The sequence below is a fragment of the Notamacropus eugenii genome, chromosome 1 (genome assembly GCF_028372415.1).
Source record: "Notamacropus eugenii isolate mMacEug1 chromosome 1, mMacEug1.pri_v2, whole genome shotgun sequence".
NCBI classification, from domain to species: Eukaryota; Metazoa; Chordata; class Mammalia; order Diprotodontia; family Macropodidae; genus Notamacropus; species Notamacropus eugenii.
The window spans coordinates 59020551-59042612 of NC_092872.1; the positions used below are offsets into that span (position 1 = coordinate 59020551).

At 37.5% G+C, this 22062-nt stretch overlaps 1 protein-coding gene across 25 annotated transcripts in view; it reads right to left on the bottom strand.

The window, feature by feature from the left end:
- The window catches only part of TNRC6A (trinucleotide repeat containing adaptor 6A), a 120622-nt gene that overhangs the window by 34736 nt on the left and 63824 nt on the right, over nt 1-22062 (bottom strand). For 17 of the 25 annotated variants that reach the window (XM_072603655.1, XM_072603681.1, XM_072603717.1 and 14 more), the window contains 3 exons: nt 18431-18772; nt 11427-11474; nt 199-2781 (listed from right to left, as the gene is read on the bottom strand). In XM_072603655.1, coding sequence (XP_072459756.1) covers nt 199-2781; nt 11427-11474; nt 18431-18772 — 2973 coding nt within the window. Of the gene's footprint in view, nt 1-198; nt 2782-11426; nt 11475-15411; nt 15512-18430; nt 18773-22062 lie in introns of those variants that run through there. The other 8 variants (XM_072603635.1, XM_072603786.1, XM_072603627.1 and 5 more) reach the window with 2 other exon arrangements.

The following is a 22062-nucleotide window of genomic DNA, read 5'->3' on the forward strand; positions in this document are numbered from 1 at the left end:
GCTTCTCATCTTCCCTGGGAGCATATCAGCAAATATTTTGATATTAAAATTCTACCTTGGAACTCCTACTGGATCAGAATAAAAAAAAAACACAACTTTTGTATATCAAGGTAAAGGAACAACTTCAGTAAACATCTGAAATATTTATTTTATAACATTTTGCTGCTTAAAAACATGATACTAGAAACCAGAACTTACCAGAACCACTAGTGCTCTCCTTGCTTGACATGGCACTTGAAGATGGTAGCGGCTGATGTACCTGTGCTTGCTGGTCTGAACGGCTGCCACCATTTGGGACGTTTTTATTCCACATATTCACATTTTTGTAGTTATATTTGCTTGGATCTCCCCAAGCAGAAGTTCCATCATCAATTTCCATTTTGCGGCGTATTGATTCTGGGGATGGCTCCTCCCACCCAGTAGGTTCTTCTTCTTTTGTGGGAGCTGGTATTGGTCCACCGAGCCAACCTGTACCAGGCGGCTTATTTGTGGAAGGTGGTGCTCCCCAGGATCCACCAATATCTTGTTTGTTCCAGTCTGGGGAGTTGATTGGCTTTGAAGAATCCCCCCAACCTGAAGACTGATTAGATTTTGGAGGTTCTCCCCATCCTTGGGATTGACTAGATTTTGCAGATTCATCCCAGCTGGATGAATTATTTGGATTCATATTGTTATTTCCCCAGGTAAAAGAATTTGATTTACCAGGTTCATTCCAACCGGATACTGACCTGTCACTGTCACTCCCTCCTGAGCTAGATTTCTTAGCCTCACCCCAATGGTTGCTTCTTGAAGTTTCTCCCCAGTTGTCATTGGCAGAAACTGACCACCCCTGGTTTGATTTTTGTCCGTCTCCCCACCCTTGTTTAATTTTTTGTGCATCATTCCATGTAGATTTCTCCTCTTTGCCATTTCCCCACAATTGATTGCTCTTGACCATTCCTGTAGCAGCAGAATCATCTTCCCATCCCCCTTGGCTGCTTGAGCCTTTAGAATCTCCCCACCTTGTAGCAGGCTTTGGATCTCCCCATCCAGATACAGATGAGGTATCATTACTATTAGTCTTATCAACACAACTCCCCGAGTTAGAAGTTTGTGTCAAAGAGCGTCCCCAGGCCTCTGTCCCATTGTCAGTCTTTCTTTCACCTCTAGGTGATGTTTCAGTATCCCAGGCAGTATTCTGTTTGATTGGAGTCTCTCCCCAACCTTTGTTGGAGAGGACACGTGGATCTAAGTCAGTTCTGTTTACTATACTTTGGAGTAATGCGTGCTGATCAACTTTTCTTCTCTCTCTACTCTGCCCTTCCCCAACCACTCTTTCCTCACGGCATCCAGTGCTTTCTGTACTACCTTCACTTTCCCCAGTACCTGTTGCTTTGGCCCACATGGTGTTCTGCTCATTCATCTGAGATGTAGCAGAACTCTGACCATCCTCCTCAGTAGGTTTCCATCCATTTGTAAACTTCCTACTATTTCCATTCATACTTTCATTGGAATGCTGATTGCTAGGCAGTTTATTCCACTCCCCATTGGATACATTAGTGCCAGTGTTTTGTGCAGGGCTCCCCCATCCTCTTCGATTTCCTCCAGAATTCACACCATTTCCACTTCCCCAGGGTACATTCTGGGAATTCACCATCTCTGACTCCCATACACTTCCTCCTTTATTCCCATTCATCTGAAAGTTAGTGCCAACAGACCCATTTATGCCAGCCTGCATTAGAGTTGCATTCACAGTGTCACCATTTGCTTGGTCATTAGGGCCTGAACATTTCTCTCCGGAATAATTAGAACCATAGGCACCCCACGTAGTACCGTAAGAGCCACCATTTTTGGACTCCCCATTGCTAAGGTGAGAAACGGAAGTGCCATTTGTAACCGAAGAGGCCTGTATCTGGGAATGATTCCTTGTGCTCACACGCCAGGCCCCGTGCCCTGCGTTACTGGGCAGTTCGTCCGCCTGCACTGAGCCCACGGCGTTGGGTAAACTAGAGGTCACAAAGTTAGTAGTGTTATTTGGTCCTGTGTTCATTTCAGTGTTAAGGTTCTGAGGTTGGCCACTGAATGAAACCTTCCTTGTACCATTTACTTCAGACTCACAACTTTCCTGAAGGTTTCCCCAGGAATCATGGGTGGAACCACCCATTTTAGAGTTAATACTCTGATTGTTAGGCATCTGGCCTATGGTACTGCACTGAATAGTTGTGCCAGAATTACCACTCCCTACAGGCCCTTTAAGGGCATGTCCATTGTTCTCTAATACAGGCCAGGCACCATGGTTGCTATTTGAATTCAAAGTGCTTGGATTTAACCCTCCATTTGATGAAGAACTTCCGGTGCCCCAAGCATTCATTCTATTGTTGCTACTTTCAGATTTGCTGTCAGGAGCATCCACAGAAACTTGACATGTGCTTATTATGGTTCCATGAGATAGACTCCATGGTCCATTACTACTTCCATTGCCCACATTATTGCTGTTGCTACCCACCACAAATTTGTTTTGAGAACTGTGTCCAATGCCGTTTCGAATTCCATCATTTTCACCACTTGTACTCCCTGAAGCCATTATCAAAAGGTTCTTCTCTGATCCAGAGCTAGAGGCAGAGTCAGTATCCATACATTCTGAAGTCAACTCTGGGTCACTGTCAGTGATAGAAGGCCATGCTTCTTTGTCAGAGCCTTCTACAATAACTTTGTCCCAGTTTGTGCTGGAGTCACTATTAGAAGACACTGGTCCCCAGTGAGAATTTTCATAATGAGATCCTAGATTACTGTGGTTCAAATCTAGAAGAAAGAAAAAGCAGACATTTATGAAATATTTGGAGTTTTAAAAGACACATCAAAGACAACTTATTCTACATAAACTTAGGTACTCTGCTCTAATAGGCAAATGAGTAGTACGTGGTAGTATGTTGGCACCTGGTAGTAATCCAAGATATTGGTAGAAGATAAAACCAACCACCTTCCATTCTCTTCTTTGTCATTAAGCCTGGCCATACAGTTGAAGGATGATTTGGTTCTACACACCTGGAATCTTATCCTAACACATCTCCTCCTGTTAACATCATCCTATTCATAAATGCTATTTTTCTTTCATGAAGACTGATTTCTTCTAGTGGTGACTCTAAAACCCTAATAAGGGCAACATGCTCCCTCTATGTACTATATAACTTAAATTTTATTTAAGGTCTTTCAATCACAAATCTACTAAGTCCTAGCTGGTAGCACTCTTAGTATCTGCTTTATTATACATTTAAACAGAGACACAGAAAATGGGGTTAAATAATTAGCACAAAATTCACACGATTAAACAAGTAAAAATATAATGTTATTAATGATGATAGAAATAATCATAGAATGTTGAACTACAACAAAGGTTAAAATTTTGACCACACAAGAGTGAAATATGGTTTTATAAATCTTAAAACAGAAAATGCTGGTATACTTCTAGAGGTATATTTCTAGAACTATTATTCCTGGTAGTGTTTTAAGATGAAGAATCTTTATAATAATACCAGAAAGTTTCCATATTCATTTTTGCAATTTGTGATTTCAATTAACAATCTTGTAAACTACATGATGTCAATCAAGCTGCTAATAAAATGAAATAATAAGAAACCTATAACCACTAATTTCTGTTTAAAAAAATTATGCTTCATTGATGTATATGGTGTAAAAGATAAACCTGGCCTCAAAGACAGGAAAAGCTGGGTCCAGGTCCTACCTCTGTCATAGACTGGTTGTGTTATCTCAACCGTTTGGTGTTTGAGGGGATGCTAAGACTGTACTAAGTTACAGAGAAGGTGCCACTCTGCAGTGGTAGATGCCTGCTTGAGAGTTCCTTAGAGCGGTGGAACATCACATGTTAAATTCCCAATCTGATCAATTTCTTTTTGAAATAAAAAAAATCACCCACCTCCTTAATCTCCAGATCAAAACTTTCCTTGTGATCAAACCCCAACAACACAAGAACAAGGTCCCAACCACATCCTATTAGTTCCCTCTCATCTTTGATCATTCTGATTACGCTCAGGGACCTTGAGCAGCTTTTCAGTTACAGTGATTTTCTCATTTGCACTGTTACAGTCGTTTGCTTACTGTTCTACTGGTTCTCCTTATTTCACCAAATCAGATCTTATAAAAACTTCTGTTAGTGTTCTCATATTTATCATTTCTCACCACAAAGTAATTCTTTTACATTTATATACCATAGTTCCCCCTCCCCCAGCTTTTCCCCAAAATTTGTGTTAATATTTTATTTCCATCTCATCACAAAGACGTTACAGATATTTTGGCAAATATTTTTCTCCCCCTTCCCTGACTATTTTTAGGGCATAAGCCCTTACATGGAGGGGTCAAAAAGTCTAGACAGTTAAATCACTTTTCTTGCATCCAAACTGATTTCAGGATGATCTGACAAATTCACGGATCCATTGTAGTGTATTAGAATGTTTATCTTCCCTTTTTTGACAAAGTTGTTCATCTCCATTATGTGAAATGAAACTCAGGAGTTATTTTAATGTGTATTCCTTTTCTGTTAGGAATGTAGAATGTTTTCAATTGTAGTACTCAATTCTTCCTTTGAAAACTGTTCATATCCTTTGACCTCTGATCTTTTGTGGGAATGGCTCTTAGCGTTTTCTATATCTGTCTATGTCATATATTTCTTAAGTCAGGTTTTTAATCAGTGATATTTGATGCAAAATATTATCAACTCAATTTTACTTCTAAATCCATATTCATTGGTTTCATTTATACAAAAGCTTTGAAATTATAGGGTTAAAATGATCAGATTTACTCTTTATAATCACTATCCCTTACTGAGTTCAGAATTTGCCTCTTAAGAAGAACTACGAGAAGGCACCTTCTCACATTCCTTTGGAGAAGTGTGACAGCAGGGCAAGGGGTGCATTGACACTGCAATGTATTAGCAACCTGTTTGGATTTGTCTTTTAGTTTTGTGCAATTTTTCCCCCCTTTCTTTTTCCTTTTTATTATACTTTCTTATTAAGAGAAAGGAGAACAGCAGAGTGGGAAATATTGGTATCAAAGCAGCACCAAATAGCTCTGATAGCTACAGCTTTACAATATGGGTTTGAGATAGACTGGAAACTCCATTTCAGCAGGAACACTCACTATGTATTTGTGTCTCTACCCCCTAACCCCCAAGCACAATGCCAGGCCCACAGCAGATGCTTAAAAGATGCTAGCTGATGGACTACGGAGTAGTAATGCGTTGACTCCCCACCTCCCCCAATACTTCTTCTTGTTTTCCTCAAAATTACAGACAGTTCCCCCTTTGCCAATGAATATTGTTATTTTGCTTAATTCTAAAATGTGTCCCCAGGTAACAATTTTTAAAACACACTATATTTTTATCTTGAACACAGAAGTCACTAACAAATATTTCAATATGAAAAGGACCAAAAAAGGTCTAGATATGAAACCATGAATCTACAATATAGTTCATGTTTTTTTAAAAGTATGGTCTTTTAAAAATTTAACAAAGTATTAACATTGCCCTTCTTGTCTTTGTCCCATTCTGAAATTCCTTTTTGTGTATTTTTTAAACATGTTTCTTTGACACGTTTTCTTTTTGGCATCACTATTACTAGCTTGAAAGGTCTCCCTTGTAATAAAGAAGCATAATAAAGAAAAACACATTTGTCTTACACTGTTTCTCTAAACATGTATTTCTTGTCCTAAACCTACAATCCATCACTTTTCTGCCAGGGAAGCATGTTTTCATCATTAGTGGTCTGGGGTCCACGTGTGTGTGATTGCATTTTTCAGCATTCCCAAGGTGATATTTTATACAGCATTAAAACGTTAAATTAACTTAGGCAGCACTGTCCTATTATATTGGCATGGCCCAAATATGAAAAATGAATATTCCTCTAGTTATTATTATTGTCAATAATAGATTATTGGCTAAAATAAAGGGAGTTATTTTGTATTTATTTGAATCTTGGATGTGGGATGGTAAGTTCAACTCGGAATTCTATGAACACTTTAAAACAGAATTTATTGTTATACTTTCTTACTTATAGATATGTGTATGGATTTCATATCCTGTTACCTTGCTGAGGTTATGAATCACCTGGATTAGTTTCTTTTCTTATTTTTCTGAGAGAGCATCATGAAATCTGCAAATGGAGATAATTTTTTAAAATCTACTTTGGTAATGTTTATACTTTTAATTTTGGCTGCTTATTTTATTGCTAGTATTTCTAGAACTGTCAAATAATAATGGGGAGAGGAGACACATTTACTTTGGCACTGTCTGTACTGGGAAAGCTTCCAGTATGTGTTCAATGCAAATAAAAAAACTTCTCAGCTTTAATGTATGCTTCTGATAATACTGAAGAGCTCTTCCATGTATATGTATTTTAGGGTTTTTAAACACAAATAACCACTGTATTTTGTAAAGAAGCATTTTGGGGGATATTTATCAAAGTAATAATGTGGCTTTTGTTTCTAATTTTGGAAGGGGTTGGAGCTATAGTTTAATTGGTAAAGGAAGACCTTGATGAAGAAACTTCTTTTATTTAATTTTATATGGCATCCCTAGGGTCCTCTAAGTAAATGTTCATATCCTTTGCTAACAGCAATAACTAAGCCCCTCACTGCAGCAATGCAATCCTTTTACTTCCCACAATCATTCATCTACTTTACTGACCACACTGACTTTTCCAAACCTGATCTCTCCTTAAGTCTTTCAAAGTTCCCTCCCTCCCCATTCACCTGAGCTAAGACGTTGCTTCAAACTTGACTGAAAAAACTGGTCATTCTCTGAGAGTTCCCTCTTCTCCCCTCCCTGACATTATTCTCTACTATTTACTCCTTCGCTCTGGTCTGATAAAGAAGTGGCCCTTCTCCTGGTCAAGATCAGCCCCTCTACACTGATCCCTAACCCTTTCTTCTCCCTTTTCATCCCCAATAGGTCTCCAATCCTCATTCTCTATTCTGTCTGTGTATCTTTGTGCACTCTGCTTCCCGTTTTTTTTTTTTAAAATTTCTCTCTCCTCTCTCCTTAAAAAATGACCATTAGATCCTGGTATTTTTTTTTTTTTAAAGTTTTCAACATTCACTTTTACAAGATTTTGGATTCCACATTTTATTCCCCTCCCCCCAAGAATGGCAAGCAATCTGATACAGGCTATATATGTACAAACATGTTAAATATATTTCTACATTACTCATGTTGTGAAAGCAGAATCAGAACAAAAGGGAAAAAACAAGAGAAAGAAAAAAGAAAGGAAGAAAACACTCTGCTTCGATCTGCATTCAGGCTCCATAGTTCTCTCTCTGGATGTGGACGGCACTTTCCATCATGAGCCTTTGAACCTGTCTTAGATCCTGCTGAGATGCTGCTGAGAAGAGCTAAGTCTATCAAAGTTGGTCATCGCACAATATACAAAGATCTTGGTATTCTTCCTAGCTACTTTCCCATGATTTTTCCTTCTATTCGCAGCTGAACTCCTTGAGAAAAGTAGCTATAGGTGCTTCCAAATCTTTTCCTCTTACTGTCTTCTAACCCCTACGCAATTTGGCTTCTAACTTCATCATTCAACTGAAACTGTATTCTCCAAAGTTAGTAATGACATTTTAATTGCCAAATCTAATAACTTTTACCCAGTCTTTGCCCTTATTTGACCCTCCTAGAGTATGACACTGTTGGCCACATCTCCTACAGCCTCTCTCCTCTCTGGTTATTTGTGACACAACTTTCCCTTCTCCTACCTATAGGAGACAGTTTGGTACAGTGTGAAGAATTCTGTCAAGTCAGAATACTTTGATGCTTATTACTTTTGTGAACTTGGACAGAAAGTCCCTTAACTTTTCTGAGCCTCAGTTTCTTCATCTGTAAGAATGAGGGGTTTGAAACAGTCCTATGATATATTTCCCCACTCCAGTAATTCTAAACTCACTTTCTATCCCTCACTGCCTACTGCCTTATTTCTTTCTCCTTCAACCCAATACTTTTCCTCTACCCAATGTCCCATGATAAAGCAACCTACCTCTTTCACCATGCTCTTTGGAATACTTGCTCCACTGGCAACAAATCTGCTTTCATCTTAAATCTTTCCCTGTGCCAGTCCTTCCATCTTCTGGATCTTACTGAGACCTGGCTCTCTCCTGCTGACAGTCTCTCTGGCTACCCTTTATAGCACTGGCTGTACATTTGTTCATTTTCTCAACTCACTGTTGGGGGAAGGTGGAATATTCCTTTCCCCTCGATACCACATTCAAACTCAACCTGCATCATAACTCAATTCATATCTACAAATGAATCAAGATTCTGGAGGCTGGTGTCTACCAACCTCCAGGACACTGCCTTCACACTAGGCTTCAACATACATATTGATACTCCCTCAAATACCCTAACCTGCCAGTTCCTCAACTTACTCATTTTTCAAGACCTACCTTTTCACTCCACCTCAGCTTTAAAGACAGCCTTGATATTGTCATCACTCACAAATGTACTACTTCCCTGTTCATGAACTCTGAAATTTCCTTATTTGATGACAATCTCCTGCTATTCCTTTGCCTTCCAAGTCCAGACTCTTCTTTGTCTTTACCATAACCTCCAGTGTTTGAACCCCTAAGTTCTTTTCCAGGCTATCATCCCTGCACTGAAGATACTCTCTTCCATTCCCCATCTTGACCTCTTGGTGAACCAGTTAAACTCTACACTGTCTTCTTCTCAAGTCCCTTATTCCTTTATCCTATAGCTGACCTTGCCCTGTCAAGTCTCTGTCTTCAATTACTCCCATCATTCACTGCATTCACTCCTACTCACATACTACTGAATGAAGTTAAGAATATTATGAATCTGTGCTGACAGGATCCAGCAAAAACTGATGCTACACAATTTACACTGGGCCCTTGCTGCAGCAAGGCAATTTCTTTATACCTCCTTAATTAACTCACTATCTCATTAATCACAGAGGCTTTTTTCAAATCCTTTAAAGCCTCCTCAAACCTTTCTAAGAACTTGCCTTCATATTTCACTGAAAAAAGAATGAGGCAGTTCCCTGAGAGCTCCCTCTTTATCTCACATCGCTTTGAAGCCTCTGCCACCATCTCCTCCTTCATCCCTGTCTCACACAATGAGAATATTTTCCCACTGCATTTCAGTAATTCTAAACTCATTTTCTATCCCTCACTGCCTACTGCCTTATTTCTTTCTCTTTCAACCCAATACTTTTCCTCTACCCAATGTCCCATGATAAAGAAACCTACCCCTTTCACCATGCTCTTTGGAATACTTGCTCCACTGGCAACATGTGGTTGCCATTGTGGTTTATCATGAGGCCATACTTTCTCCCCGTCAAGGCCAACCCCTCTACGTACACAAGGATTCCCATCCCATTGTTCCTTTCATCATCCCCCCTCTTTAATGCTCTGTCTCTCTCAGCCTACTGGCTGCGTCTCCATTACCTACAGACATGCCCATGTACTACCCATCTTCAGACTCAAGAACCTTCACCTGATCCATCTGTCCCCACTAACTATCATCCTGACCCCTCCCCTCCACTTCGTGGCTGAGCTCCTTGAAAAGATCATTTAAAACTGAGGCTTCCTCTTACTCTCTCCTTACTTCTCTGCAGTCTGGCTTCCAACCAGACTGAGCTGCCCTCTCCAAAGCTGCCAATGTTCTCTTGATCGTCAAACTGAATGGTACCTTCTCAGTCCCCATCCTTCCTGACTGCTCTGTAGCCTCTGACACTGTCAAATACTCTCTCTCTTTACAGTTCTGCTCTCTTGGTTCTTGTGACAATGCCCTCTTCTGGATCTCCTCTTACCTGTCTGACAACTCTGCAGCTTCCTTTGATGGTTCTTTGTACATATCATATGCCTACTAACCACAGCTATCCCATAGGGTTCTGTCCTGGGTCCTCTTCTTTTCTCTCTGTACATTATTTCCCTTCATGATTTCACCAACTCTTATGGACTCAATGATCATCTCTATACTGGTGATTCTCAAATAGCTTAAGCTCTGCTGATCTCAAGTTTCATATCTCCAATTGTCTTAAGACATCTTGACCCAGATGACCCACAGATATCTCCTCCTCAACATGCCATTATCTTCTTCCCCTCCCCAAACCACCCTCTCCTCCTAACTTCTCTACTGCTGTCCAGGGAATAACTATCATTCCAATCACCCAGGTCTGCAATCTGACTATCATTCTCAATTTCTCCATAGCTAATCTGATGTTTAGCCCTACTGTTTCTACTTTTACGACCTCTCGTATATTTTTTGTTTCCTCTAACACTGCCACCACCTGCATCATCTCATGCCTGGACTATTGCAACAGCCTAATAGTCTCCATACTTTAAATCTCTTGCTATTCCAATCCATCCTCCATTTAGACATAAAAGTAATCTTCCTAAAGCACAGGTCTGGTCATTCAAAAAACATCCCTATTCAACAAACTCAAGTAGTTCCCTATTATCTTCAGGATCAAATGTAAAAGTCACTCTTGGAACATTAAAAGTCTTTCATAACCTGGACCCCTCCTACCTATCCAATGTTCTTATACCTCATTAATCCTTGACATGATCCAGTGACACCAGACTCTTTGCTGTTACTCGGACAAAATAATATATCCTCTGACTCTGTGTTTTCACTGGCTGTCCCCCATGTCTGGAATTCTCTCACTTCCTCATCTCCATTTCCTTCAGGCTTTCCTTCAATTTCCTTCAAGTCCCAGCTAAAATTCCACCCACAAGAAGCCTCTCTTGATTTTCCTCAATACTAGTACCCTTCCTTTGTTGATTATCTCCAATTTATCATCTATATACATACACACACATATGAATATACACACACACACACACACACACACACACACACACACAGTTGTTCACATGTTGCCCCTCCCATTAGACTGAGCTCTTTAAGAGCAGGGTGTCTCTTTTGCCTTCCTTTGTATCCCCAGTGTTAATCACAGTTTTTGGCACACAGGGGTCACGTAATAAATCCTTAATGACCAACTTATGACTTGATTACAAAGTGCACCATTAAAATACTTTCCCTTATGCTTTGTCCAAGGAATTTCCACTAGGTTTAAATTTGCAGTCTGAAATTACTCATTCAAAATAACTATTAAAAGTTTTAAACTTGCCTAAAAACCAAAATGTCACAGAAATTTAAGCTATGAAATAGTATTACCAACACTGTCTTCTGATTTAGGATACAGAACTACTTTAATAATTTACATACGAAAGTAGATTCATTTAACAATACCAGTCTATAGTTAGCCTATTAATTTATGTATGCTCAAAGTATCAAGTTTTGTTTTTCTAGTTTAACAATCAGAAATGAGGCAGATAGGAAAATAAAGTCTGTACTTTTTAAATATATGTAAAAGAGACATGTAATGCACAACAAAGATGAGATTTTAAAGAGTCATATGCATCACCTGACTGGTTAGGGGAGTGGCTGACCAAGTCCCGAATGGGAGGCATGCCTATGGAAAAGCAAGAAATTACAATTATTACTAAATTGAGGTTGATTTTTTTGTTTGTCTTTGGTTAAGGGAGCTAGCTCTCTGCATAATTCTTCTAAACGAATTATTAACTACGGATGGAAGGCTAATCTTTCCCAAAATAAATTTGCTGATAATTTCTTACCTGGGTGTTTTATGCAGTACAACAATAAATTATTCTAAATTGCCAAGTAATAGTGAAATCTGATATCCTGCATATATGCATATGCATATATATATGTGTGTATATACATATATATACACACACACACATACACATACATGAATTCATCTTAAAACACATTTCAAGGAGTAAAGAACCTCATCATACTTTTGGGGATGTCACAACTTGTTAGGAAATGAACTTTCTTCATCTTTACCATGAGGCCATTAAGAACACGTGATTATTTGGCTATAACATGCTATGATTCTATTTGGAAAGCTTTGGGGATTTATTTTACTCAACAATTTTTATATGCATAATTCCACAAATCAACCATAGAACTATTTTGCATTTCACCATCTGTGGATATGAACCATAGGGCCAAAGGGCAAAACTAACTTAGTGGTCCTTTGCCCAAGAGGTAGTTTATCAATGATGCTACAAAATCAAGTATCACATAGGATAAGGTCATAGGTTTGTCATAACAGGCAGGAAAAAAACCCCAAACCTGCTGTGTAACACAGACACTATTAAAGGCTAAAAGTTTTTCAATAGTGTGGCTGATATTGGGTTATTTTAGTTCAAAGTGTTTTGAGGCCTTGGTTCTCATCCTGGATCATCACTCCCTAGTTGAGTCACCAATGCCAATCACATTCAACTACACTAAAGGACATTTCATTCAATTACCCATCTCTATCTTTAAAATGGGATAGGAGGCTGTAGTTGGATTAAGTGACCTCTAATAGTCCTTCAAGTTTTAAAAATCTGATTTTAATGACTATAATGTAAATCTCACCAAACAGATATCAAACCCTGAGTAAGTATAAAACTAGTAATTATCCTGCAGAACAGATGATAAAATGCATTTTGCTCTCCTAAGCAGAGAAGGGTAATTATGCATTATGTTGCATACAAAGTGATAGTATTCCTTGCTTAACTGGTTTTCTTTTTTGCAAGGAAGGATTCAAATTTGGGAGTAGGTATGGGAAGATATCCAGGGATGACTAATATAGGAAAAAAAGTATCAGTAAAATTTATTTTCAAAATAAAATTTTAGATATAAAATTATCATATAATTCTATGTATGGCAATAATCTTTATGTAAGCTAAAAGGGGCAAAATTAAGAGATATACAGAATTTTGACCTGTTATTTATTTGTGGCCAAAGCACAGTATCTTCTTAATCAAACTGTCAAAACGAGGTTAAAAAACCAGGATCAATGGGCTCTCATTTGATGATTTTAAATGAACTCAAGGAATAAAATAGAGAAACCATTGGCTGAAATGTGATATTATCACTGTGCCAGAGGGATTGATAGTTTACACATGGGAGGTCTTGCTCATATAAACTCTATTGATATAATTCTAAAGACAGGAACTGGCACATATAAATTACTCAAAGACTTTCCAAAATGTTTAGATAAAATTCCCAACAAAAGGTATTTTAAAAAACTGAATCATAACGCTATAAGAGAGTGTAGGACTTAATTTTTTCACAGAAAAGGAAATTTGTTTGGATATAGGATACGCTGGATAAACAAGGTACTTTTCTTTGAGGAGAAACATAAAATGCAAGTTTCCTTAAGGATTAAAGCAAAGACTAATTGTACTTAAAATATTTGTAAGTTATACAGAGAAAGGAGTACACATTGAAAGCTACTCGCTCTAAGACAAAATAAAACTTTTCCAGGCTTTTACATGGGAGCAAGTTACAATAAAAGTTTACAAGCCATAAGATGGAATTAAGGAGTTGAATGGATTCTAGATGTCATGTAGTCTAACCACTTCAATGTATAGGCGAGAAAAATAAAGCCCAGAGAAACTGAATGGCTTTTCTAAGGTCACATAAGTAGTGGCCCAGATGGGATTCAAAACTAGTCCAACTCAGGCTACTGCATGATTTCCACTAAATCTCATTGTCTATCCAAGTGGGCCAAAGAATGGCAGAAGAATTTTAACAATTTAAACAAATGGAAGTTTCTGAACTATGTGCCACAGTCCAGGAGTTATTATAAATTGGGCTATTATTAGGAAATAACTGTTGCAATGATGCTTAAGGCAGTTTGTTTTGGGATCATCTGCTCCAAATAACATTACCTTCATTTTACAAAGTGGAGAAAACTGAAGGTCAGAGGGCTTAAGTGACTTTTTTGCAGTAACATGATTAGTAAATAGTGAGTACAGGATTGAACAGAGGACTTCAGATTCCAAGTCCAGTGATCTTTCTAATATAAAATGTATTCTGCTTTTCTAAACATGCAGATAAAAAGTACAACAAACTGTTACGCAGTAAGAAATGTATTAAAAAGAAAATATTTTACTCATATAAAAATGGTGATGTAACAACACCTAACTGCTACTAACAACTAACTAATAAAATGACTGAAGGATGAGCTTTAGGAAACTGCAATGTTTAGACAGATTAAAAAAAAATAAGGATCATTTAGTCTAAAAGGGACAAGGTGAAAGAATGACTAAAATCCATGAAATAATGTCAGTGAATGAGGAACATGACACTGATCAAATCTTGAGATCCTAAAGCATTCTATGAAACCTGAGGGAATTAAATGCTTAGAATAACAGGTTATATTTGTACAGTACTTTTAAAAAGTTTCCACATCCATTACTTCTTTTGTTCTTCATAAAGAACCCTGAGAATAAAGTTTTCATGAAGTCTTTCATCATGGAAAAGAAAATATTGCTTCATTTAAAAGGTAAAAGAACTTTTGGACCACTTTGCAGAAATAGCAGAGTATCTGAAAAGTTTCAGAAAGGGTTTGGACAAATTTATCAATTAGAGCCAGATACAAAATGGATACTCAGAAAATTTAAACTTTGAAGGATGAACTCAAGGAGGGAAGTTATGTTTGTTTATGCTGACATGCTACAGTCTTTTTTGGGCACCAGAGTATTGTCATGAATACACTGAAGGAACTGTTATTTTGGAATAGGATACCTTTTTCTATGTCTAGGAATATAGGAGCTGTTCTCCTAAGAATTCATATTTCCTGATCTGTCTAAACATCAGGTAAGTCCCACGTCTTATCAACCTTTCACTTTTTTAGTTAGAAGGATTTTGTTCCTTTAGATATTCAAATAGAAAACTGTATAGGGACTGCTAGGCAGTATACTTATGAAGTTGGGCCTATATAAATGATCATTTAGAAAAAAGGTTTCTCTCATGGTCTTTCTAAAATTAAACAAAAAGTAGCTAACGATTTCATGAAACAATAATTATTTTTATAATAGCTCATCACTTTTATGAAAACATATCTGCATTAAAAAAAAAAACTTAATAGTAGAAATAGACTTTTAAAAAGAGACTGACCACATTTTTTTTGCTTGCAAATTTCTTTGGCAAAAACTTTGTTAAATGTTACAGATTTATGTAAAATTTTATTTCTTATTTTATATATTTATTTGACTTTTTAAATTATGGCTATATTTGTAATAGAAAATGAAAACAATTTACAAAATTATTTAAAATAAAATATTAAGGGGAAAAGTACCTAAATCAATTCAGAAACAAGAACTTAAAATTTAAAATGTCTAGTATGTTGATGTTTCAGGAAATTTCAGGCTAGGGCTAGGCGTTTTTTAAAGTGCTTGATATAATTCAATGCCACTGCTACTTTTATGGTAAAAATGGATACCCAAAAGGACATGATCAGTATGACAACTCCAACTTCTTGTTTATATTATAAACTGAAAGTATGTACTACTCAGAAACAGGTATTGGGAAGGTAGTATGTTCACCTTCTTCTCCTGGAGATAGGCAGTTACAGGCAACAAGATTTTACTGATGTTTAGTTTTCTGAAGAAAGTTTCAACTCCTGACCCCAAGAATTCCAAACTCCTGAAAAAGATGGTGAAATAAAAAATCTATACTTACACTTCAATACTTCAAGGACCTCTGATTTCCTTGGTGTAGGTACCCACTCTACTGATACAGATCCCAACCCCTCCATCATTTAGTAGGTGCTGCAGTGGCCAAAAACCAATCACCACCTGTTTACTGAGACTCTGGGGATGAGACTCTTGGAACTTGGCTGGTTTGATTCTTGGACAACTGACATAAAATCTGTTGTCAGGGATCTTCCAGCCTGGCAGAAGTTGTCAGAGGTGATCCATTGCTAGAACACTCAATTAAAGTTCCACCTCCACATAATGATGAGGAAATAAAATAATCCTTGTAATTTCAGGAAAGGGAAGCATCACCATCAAGCTACTTTTGGCTATTTCATTAAAGATCAAAATTATTTCATCTCTGGGGGAAAATTATTTCCCCAAATAAAGATACACGATTAGGATAAAACCATTAAGTTCTAAATCATGTAGCTAATATCACTTTTTCATATCTACAAAGCTTTGAATCATACAAAATCAGATGTTGATCACAACAATGATTTGTCCAGGCAGTAAAAATGTCTGTTAACATCTCTTAAATTTTTAATAATATATCAGTCTACAACATATGAGCCATTTTCAGTTACTCCTAAAGAACTGTCTCCACATACTACTTATAAAAAGACAATTCCTTTGCTCACTATAGTTAAAAGATAATATATCAAATTAAGTAGTGAGCAGTTCCAGAGCTAAGGGTTCCTAGAGAATCATATATTGGGCAAGATCTCAAGTAGGCCTTGCAAGGACCACATGTACCAATCCTCACACTTTATCTCCCCAGAGTGGACCTTTTTTCTATCAAAGTGGTAGCAGATTGTCTCTAACTTACTTTACCAAATCACTGGTCTTTCCTGCTTTCCTCAACACGTGACAGGAATAGAAGACAAACATACTGGAATTGTTCTTTGGAAGTGTGATGGAATTTGCTTACAAATCCATCTGGTCCTGGAGTTTGTTTCTTTGGGGGTTCACTTATGAACAGTTAAATTCTTTGTCTTAGATTCAGTTGTTTATCTATTTCCTATTTCGTTAATCAACGAGAGGGACAAAGGTGGTATAATCAGGGGTTAACTGCAGAATTTTGTCAGCTGCAGGACCAAGGAGAGTTGTCTATTAAATTTATTACCTCCCTCATGAGCAGGTCCTGGCACCATTCCTTGCATAGTTACTCATTAAATATTAAATGATTTTATTCTATTTCTGCTACCATCTACACAGAGGTAACAGCAAGGACTAAAGAGCTCAGCCATGCCTTTGTGTAAGCTGTCACTGTTCTCCTAGCTCTGTGCCACATTCTGCATTGTCCTGTGTTCCATATATGTGGGAGCTAGTTTAGTCTCTCCACTAGTTTGAGTGGAAGAGAAGGTTCACATGTGGGCAAGAATGTGCTTAAATGGGTCACTGTACCACGGAAGGATTTCCTGGTACCAGAAGAGTCTCTTTCTCAATCTGAGATCTTAGTTACATTATTTCAAAATAATGGGGTTGAAATATTTAACTTTTAAGGACCTCTCCATAATTATGATAGGAGCTAGGGTAATAGATGTCTTCCATGTGGATATTCCTAAACACATGTTCCTAAGGTCTACATAAAGATAATACCATATTTTGCTGTGGGGTTGGCCAATTAGAAAACATCTTGAGGAAAATATTACGGCCAATGGTCTGATGTTTACTAGGAAGGAACTTTTTCTTGCAGTTAAATTAGCCTTGGCTCCTGGATATTTCTTTCTTTTTTTCTTTTTAATTTTAAAAAAAATTTTAATTTTTTTTCTCCTGGATATTTTTATCTGTTTCATTGTTTCCATCTAGCCTGCAAGCTCCATGAAGGCAGGGACTGTGCTTCATTACATTTTTACATTCTTCAGTACCTGAAATATGTTTTGTGTATATCAAGACAGTTATCAGTACTACTGCTGGAATGGAATCTTTTTTAAGAGCTAAGGAGGGAAGGAACAAGAGTGCTGAATTTTTAAGAAGCCAAGGCTTTTTAACAGAAAGTAAAGACTAAAATTAAGGCAAACTTGATGCATATTGGTAATATTTCTACTCCTAATGCCCTAGACATCTGGTGCTTTGATTCTGAGCGTACAGTTATGACTACAGATAATCTGTGTCTATCGCTGGACACTCCAACCGTAAAGGGGTGTGTGTGTGTGTGTGTGTGTGTGTGTGTGTGTGTGTGTGTGTGTGTGTGTGTGTGTGTGTGTGTGTGTATGTATATGTATATATATGTATTTGCTAATAAATTTAGTTTGACTTTAAAGACAAATCCATAAAAGTATTTTTTGCTCCCCTTTCTAGTTTTTTTGACATGTAAATAATCTTATGGAGTTGGAAAAAAGTCAGTTTGGAGCAAATAACAGGATATACTTCTTTCTCTTGAACATAGCCTATGCTAGTTCCTATTTATCTGCTTATATGAAAAGGAACAGTATAATTCATTAAGAGCTATTTCTGAAGAAGAGAGAGAAAAGTGGTAGGAAAAAGGGCTTGGGGCACTAAGTCATTTAAAAATCAGGTCATGAGTTTGGTTGGTGAAAATTTTAGTGGGCAAATTTCTAGTAAATGCTCATCAAGCTTCTGCATATATGTAGTTACCTAGATATACTTTTAATATTCCTATACCAAGTTTTTAATAAATACGAACACTAATTAATGTTCAAGTGGTATTAAATACAATTATATTATTACAAGGGATAAAGTTTTAGAACTGATTAACTGCTAAGGTACAAATGACTATATGGGCATTAGAACTAGTGATTATCAAATATTTAATCTGTTAATTGATGACTGGTAAAAACTTCAGCTGATGTTGATACATGCTAATTTTAATTATTTTTATCAACAGAAGAAACAATTTCCTTACCTGGTTGGTTTTTCTTGTTCTGTATCTCTCCATTGGTCACTGGTTGTTTGCTCACTGTACTACTGCCTCTTGACTGGGTACTTAATACTTTAGAAGCAGGTCCCAGGTTTGCTGCTAGAGGAGGCAAATGTTGACCTCTCTTTAGAAGCTGTTTATGTTCCTGGTGCCGAAATCGTGGTGGTACTTCACCACGAGGGTAACGAGGCAAGGCCTGCTGCTGTTGCTGCTGACTGTTGGCTGTGGCCCGCTTGGCATTATTCTGAGTGCTGGTTGCTGGGGAAGTGCCGTTAGTAGAGTTGGCAGGCTGAGGCTGGCTTACACTGGGCTTTATCTGTTCTGGCACTAATACCAACAAAAAAAAGGAAAATGAAAAAGGTTAGCTAGTAAAGCACACAACCGTAGCAAGAAATATGTTAACAAAAATAAAATCCGTGAAAAGCAATCCTATGGGAAACATAAAACATATTACAAATGGGCAGGGGTATACACATCTCAGTCATTAAGGTAAGAACCAGTAGGCTAGTTGTGTTACTATCGATGATTTGTTCACAAAGTGGGGTAGAGGAGCTGAAACTTCATCAAAGTGCTGGAAAATGAACTTCAATTAATTACATGATATTGTGATTACAGGGCCTAGAAAGAATAAAAATACAGTGAATCAGTGCCCAGTGCTTCTGAAATACAAGAGCTCGTCATTTTTAAAAGCTTATTTCAAACTGTTCTATCCATATTTGTTTCTTCCCCTGTTGAATAACCACTTAAAAGAGAGTAAGGGGAAAGTTAAAACTGTTTATTGGGGGAAAAACACTGCTCAAGTAATGAATACAATCAACAACCAACTGAAATATGCTTAAAAGCACTTAGCAAAAAAATTGCAAATTAAAAACTCTATGATATACCTTCCCCCCCTCCACCCAAATAGGCAAAGATGGAGCAAGCCAACAATATTAAGCTTCAGCCTGAATGTCAGAAAACAGGTGTGCTACTGCAGTGCTCGTGACACTGTTTTGGAGAATAGGATGACATTATATTTTACATGGAAAGTGAACTTCCTATGGAAGTCTTACAGCAGGACACACATAATGATCACCCAGGATAAGAAGGATGGATAGACTTGGATTTGTGCCGCTAGAAGCAATACCCACATGGCACTATATAGGAAGTTAAGTGCTGAAGTGTGCAAGAGACAACAAAAGCTCCCAACAGATCTACACCCACTGGCCTGGCAACCTCATTTTTAGGGTTTTACACTATGAGTTAGCTGTACAAAAATAGACACAGCACTATTTGTAACACAATCAACTGGAACAAATCATGTGTCCAAATACTGGAGAACAGATTCACAAATCACAGCAAATGTAATAAAATATTACGGTGCCATAAGGAAGAATACAAAGAAATATGGATAAACATATGAAATCATTCCTTTATAAAAGAAAAAACAATACACCCTTACTAGAATTACATAAGACAAAAATTAAACAGCAACAAATCTCATAGACAATGCTGATGATAACTTTATTGAAATTAATATGTAATTTTCAGTTTCTTTTAATCAAGTGACAAATAACAAAAGGGTATGATTGTATATATATGTTTCTTTTTCTCACTTGGGTGGTTCTGGGGTTTGGCTTGTTCTCTTTTGGTCGCTTTTCCTTGGAAACTGTTTTTCTGGGTGCTAATCTTCTGATTTTGCTTCCATAATTTTGTTCATACATCTGAACACTTGTATACTATCTAGTTTAACCTGTCTCAGCAACAGTCTCCTCACCTGTAGAACAGGAATGATAACAGCATTGACCTCATGGGGTTGTTGTAAGGATCCAATGAGATAATACATATATGGAATGTAGTTTGCAAACTTTAAAGCGTCATATAAATGCTCATCGTTATTATCCTGCTCTGTGTTAGACGCTGCAGAAACAAAGACAAAAAGAAATAAATAGATCCTGTCCTCAAGGAAGAGAGCATGTACACATACAGGTGGCTAAGTGCCTGAGGAGATCAGCAAAGGCATCAAGCAGAAGGTGGCACTTCAAATTGCACTGAAGGCAACGAGAGAGTATCAGACACTGAGGATGAGAGGCGTCATTCCAAGCATGGGTCAGATCCAAAGCAAAGTCATGGGCACAGGAAATGAAGCACTATGTAGAAAAGACAGTGAGGTAGGAAAACACATCTGAACTACAGAGTCTATGAAGGCGAGTAATGCATAATAAGGCTGAAAAAGAAGCGGGCTATAAAGCACTTTCATGTCAAACAGGAGTTGGTATTAGTTGCTAGAATTAATGAAGAACAAGAAGATCACTGAAGTATTTATTTCTGCTACGTTTATCAGAAACAAATGTTAAACTTATTTTTTGGCCTGTTATGAAATGCTTTAGGATTCATAGAGATAAAGCCTCATTTCTCTATTTATATGGCTTTAGAGTGGAAAAGGATCAGAGATCACATGGCCCACACACATCAGCTAGTTGGTGACGAAGCAGATTCCAAGTCATATTTTCTAACTCCAACTAACACGATGTTTCTACTTTACTAAGCAACGGTGCTAACTAATCAAGGACAAATGGAACTCACGCTGCTAGGGAGAATAATAATATATTGAAATCTATGTCTTTATATCTCTATTTCCTAAAATGCTTTCCTATACATAGTGTGGTACAGTGTAAAGCACTGGGAGGCCTGAATTTTCATTTTGCTGCTATCACTCATTTCCTGCCGATCTGACCCTGGACAAGTCTCTTCACTTCCTTGGCATTAGTCTCCTTATCTGTAAAACAAGGCAACTGGGTTGGATTACTTATGGTCCTGAGGGTTCCATCTAGTGGCAGTCACACTGAATATGCAATCAGACAGCCTGGATGCAAGTCCCAGGGGGAATGGCACAGAAGGAACAGCCATTTACCACGTGCCAGGCGATGTGCTGAGTGCTTTACACGTATTACTTCATTTGATCCTCACAACAACCCTGAGGGTGCTGTTATTATCCTGTTCAGTTGAGGAAACTAAAGCAAACAGAGATGAAGCAATTTTTGCTCAGGGTCACATAGCTAGGAAATATCTGTGGCTAGATTCGAACTTAGGCCTTCCTGACTCCAGGCCCAGTACTCTGTCTACTGTGCCATCAGCAGCCTCTAGAATTCTTTTTCGTTTGTTTGGTTTTTTTTTGGGGGGGGGGGGGGGGGTGTTGTCTCTAGAATTCTGACAGTTATGAGATTGTGACCATGGCCAAATCACTTCATATCTCTACATCTCAGTTTTTCCATCTGTAAAATAAAGTTTATTCTACTACCTCAATGGACTTTGTGAAGGAAGATCTTTTGTAAAACTCTAAGGGCCTATACAAAATATGAATTATCAATATTATTATGATGGTGATTATTAAGAGCCTCATATTTAAGTTATTCCTCCTTCAGAGAATCAATACAATATTGTAAGTAACCATCAGAAAAGAAAGTCTGGCTAAAAGATTTTTACTCTGACATTTAAATGTATAGTTTTAAAGTATTTGTAATATTTTCCTAGGTAGATATAAAACTTTACTGTTATTCATTTGCTTAGCAAATCTCTATTTTCATAGTAATGAAGTAAATCAATTCAGCATCTGATCAAATCATCAGATATTCATA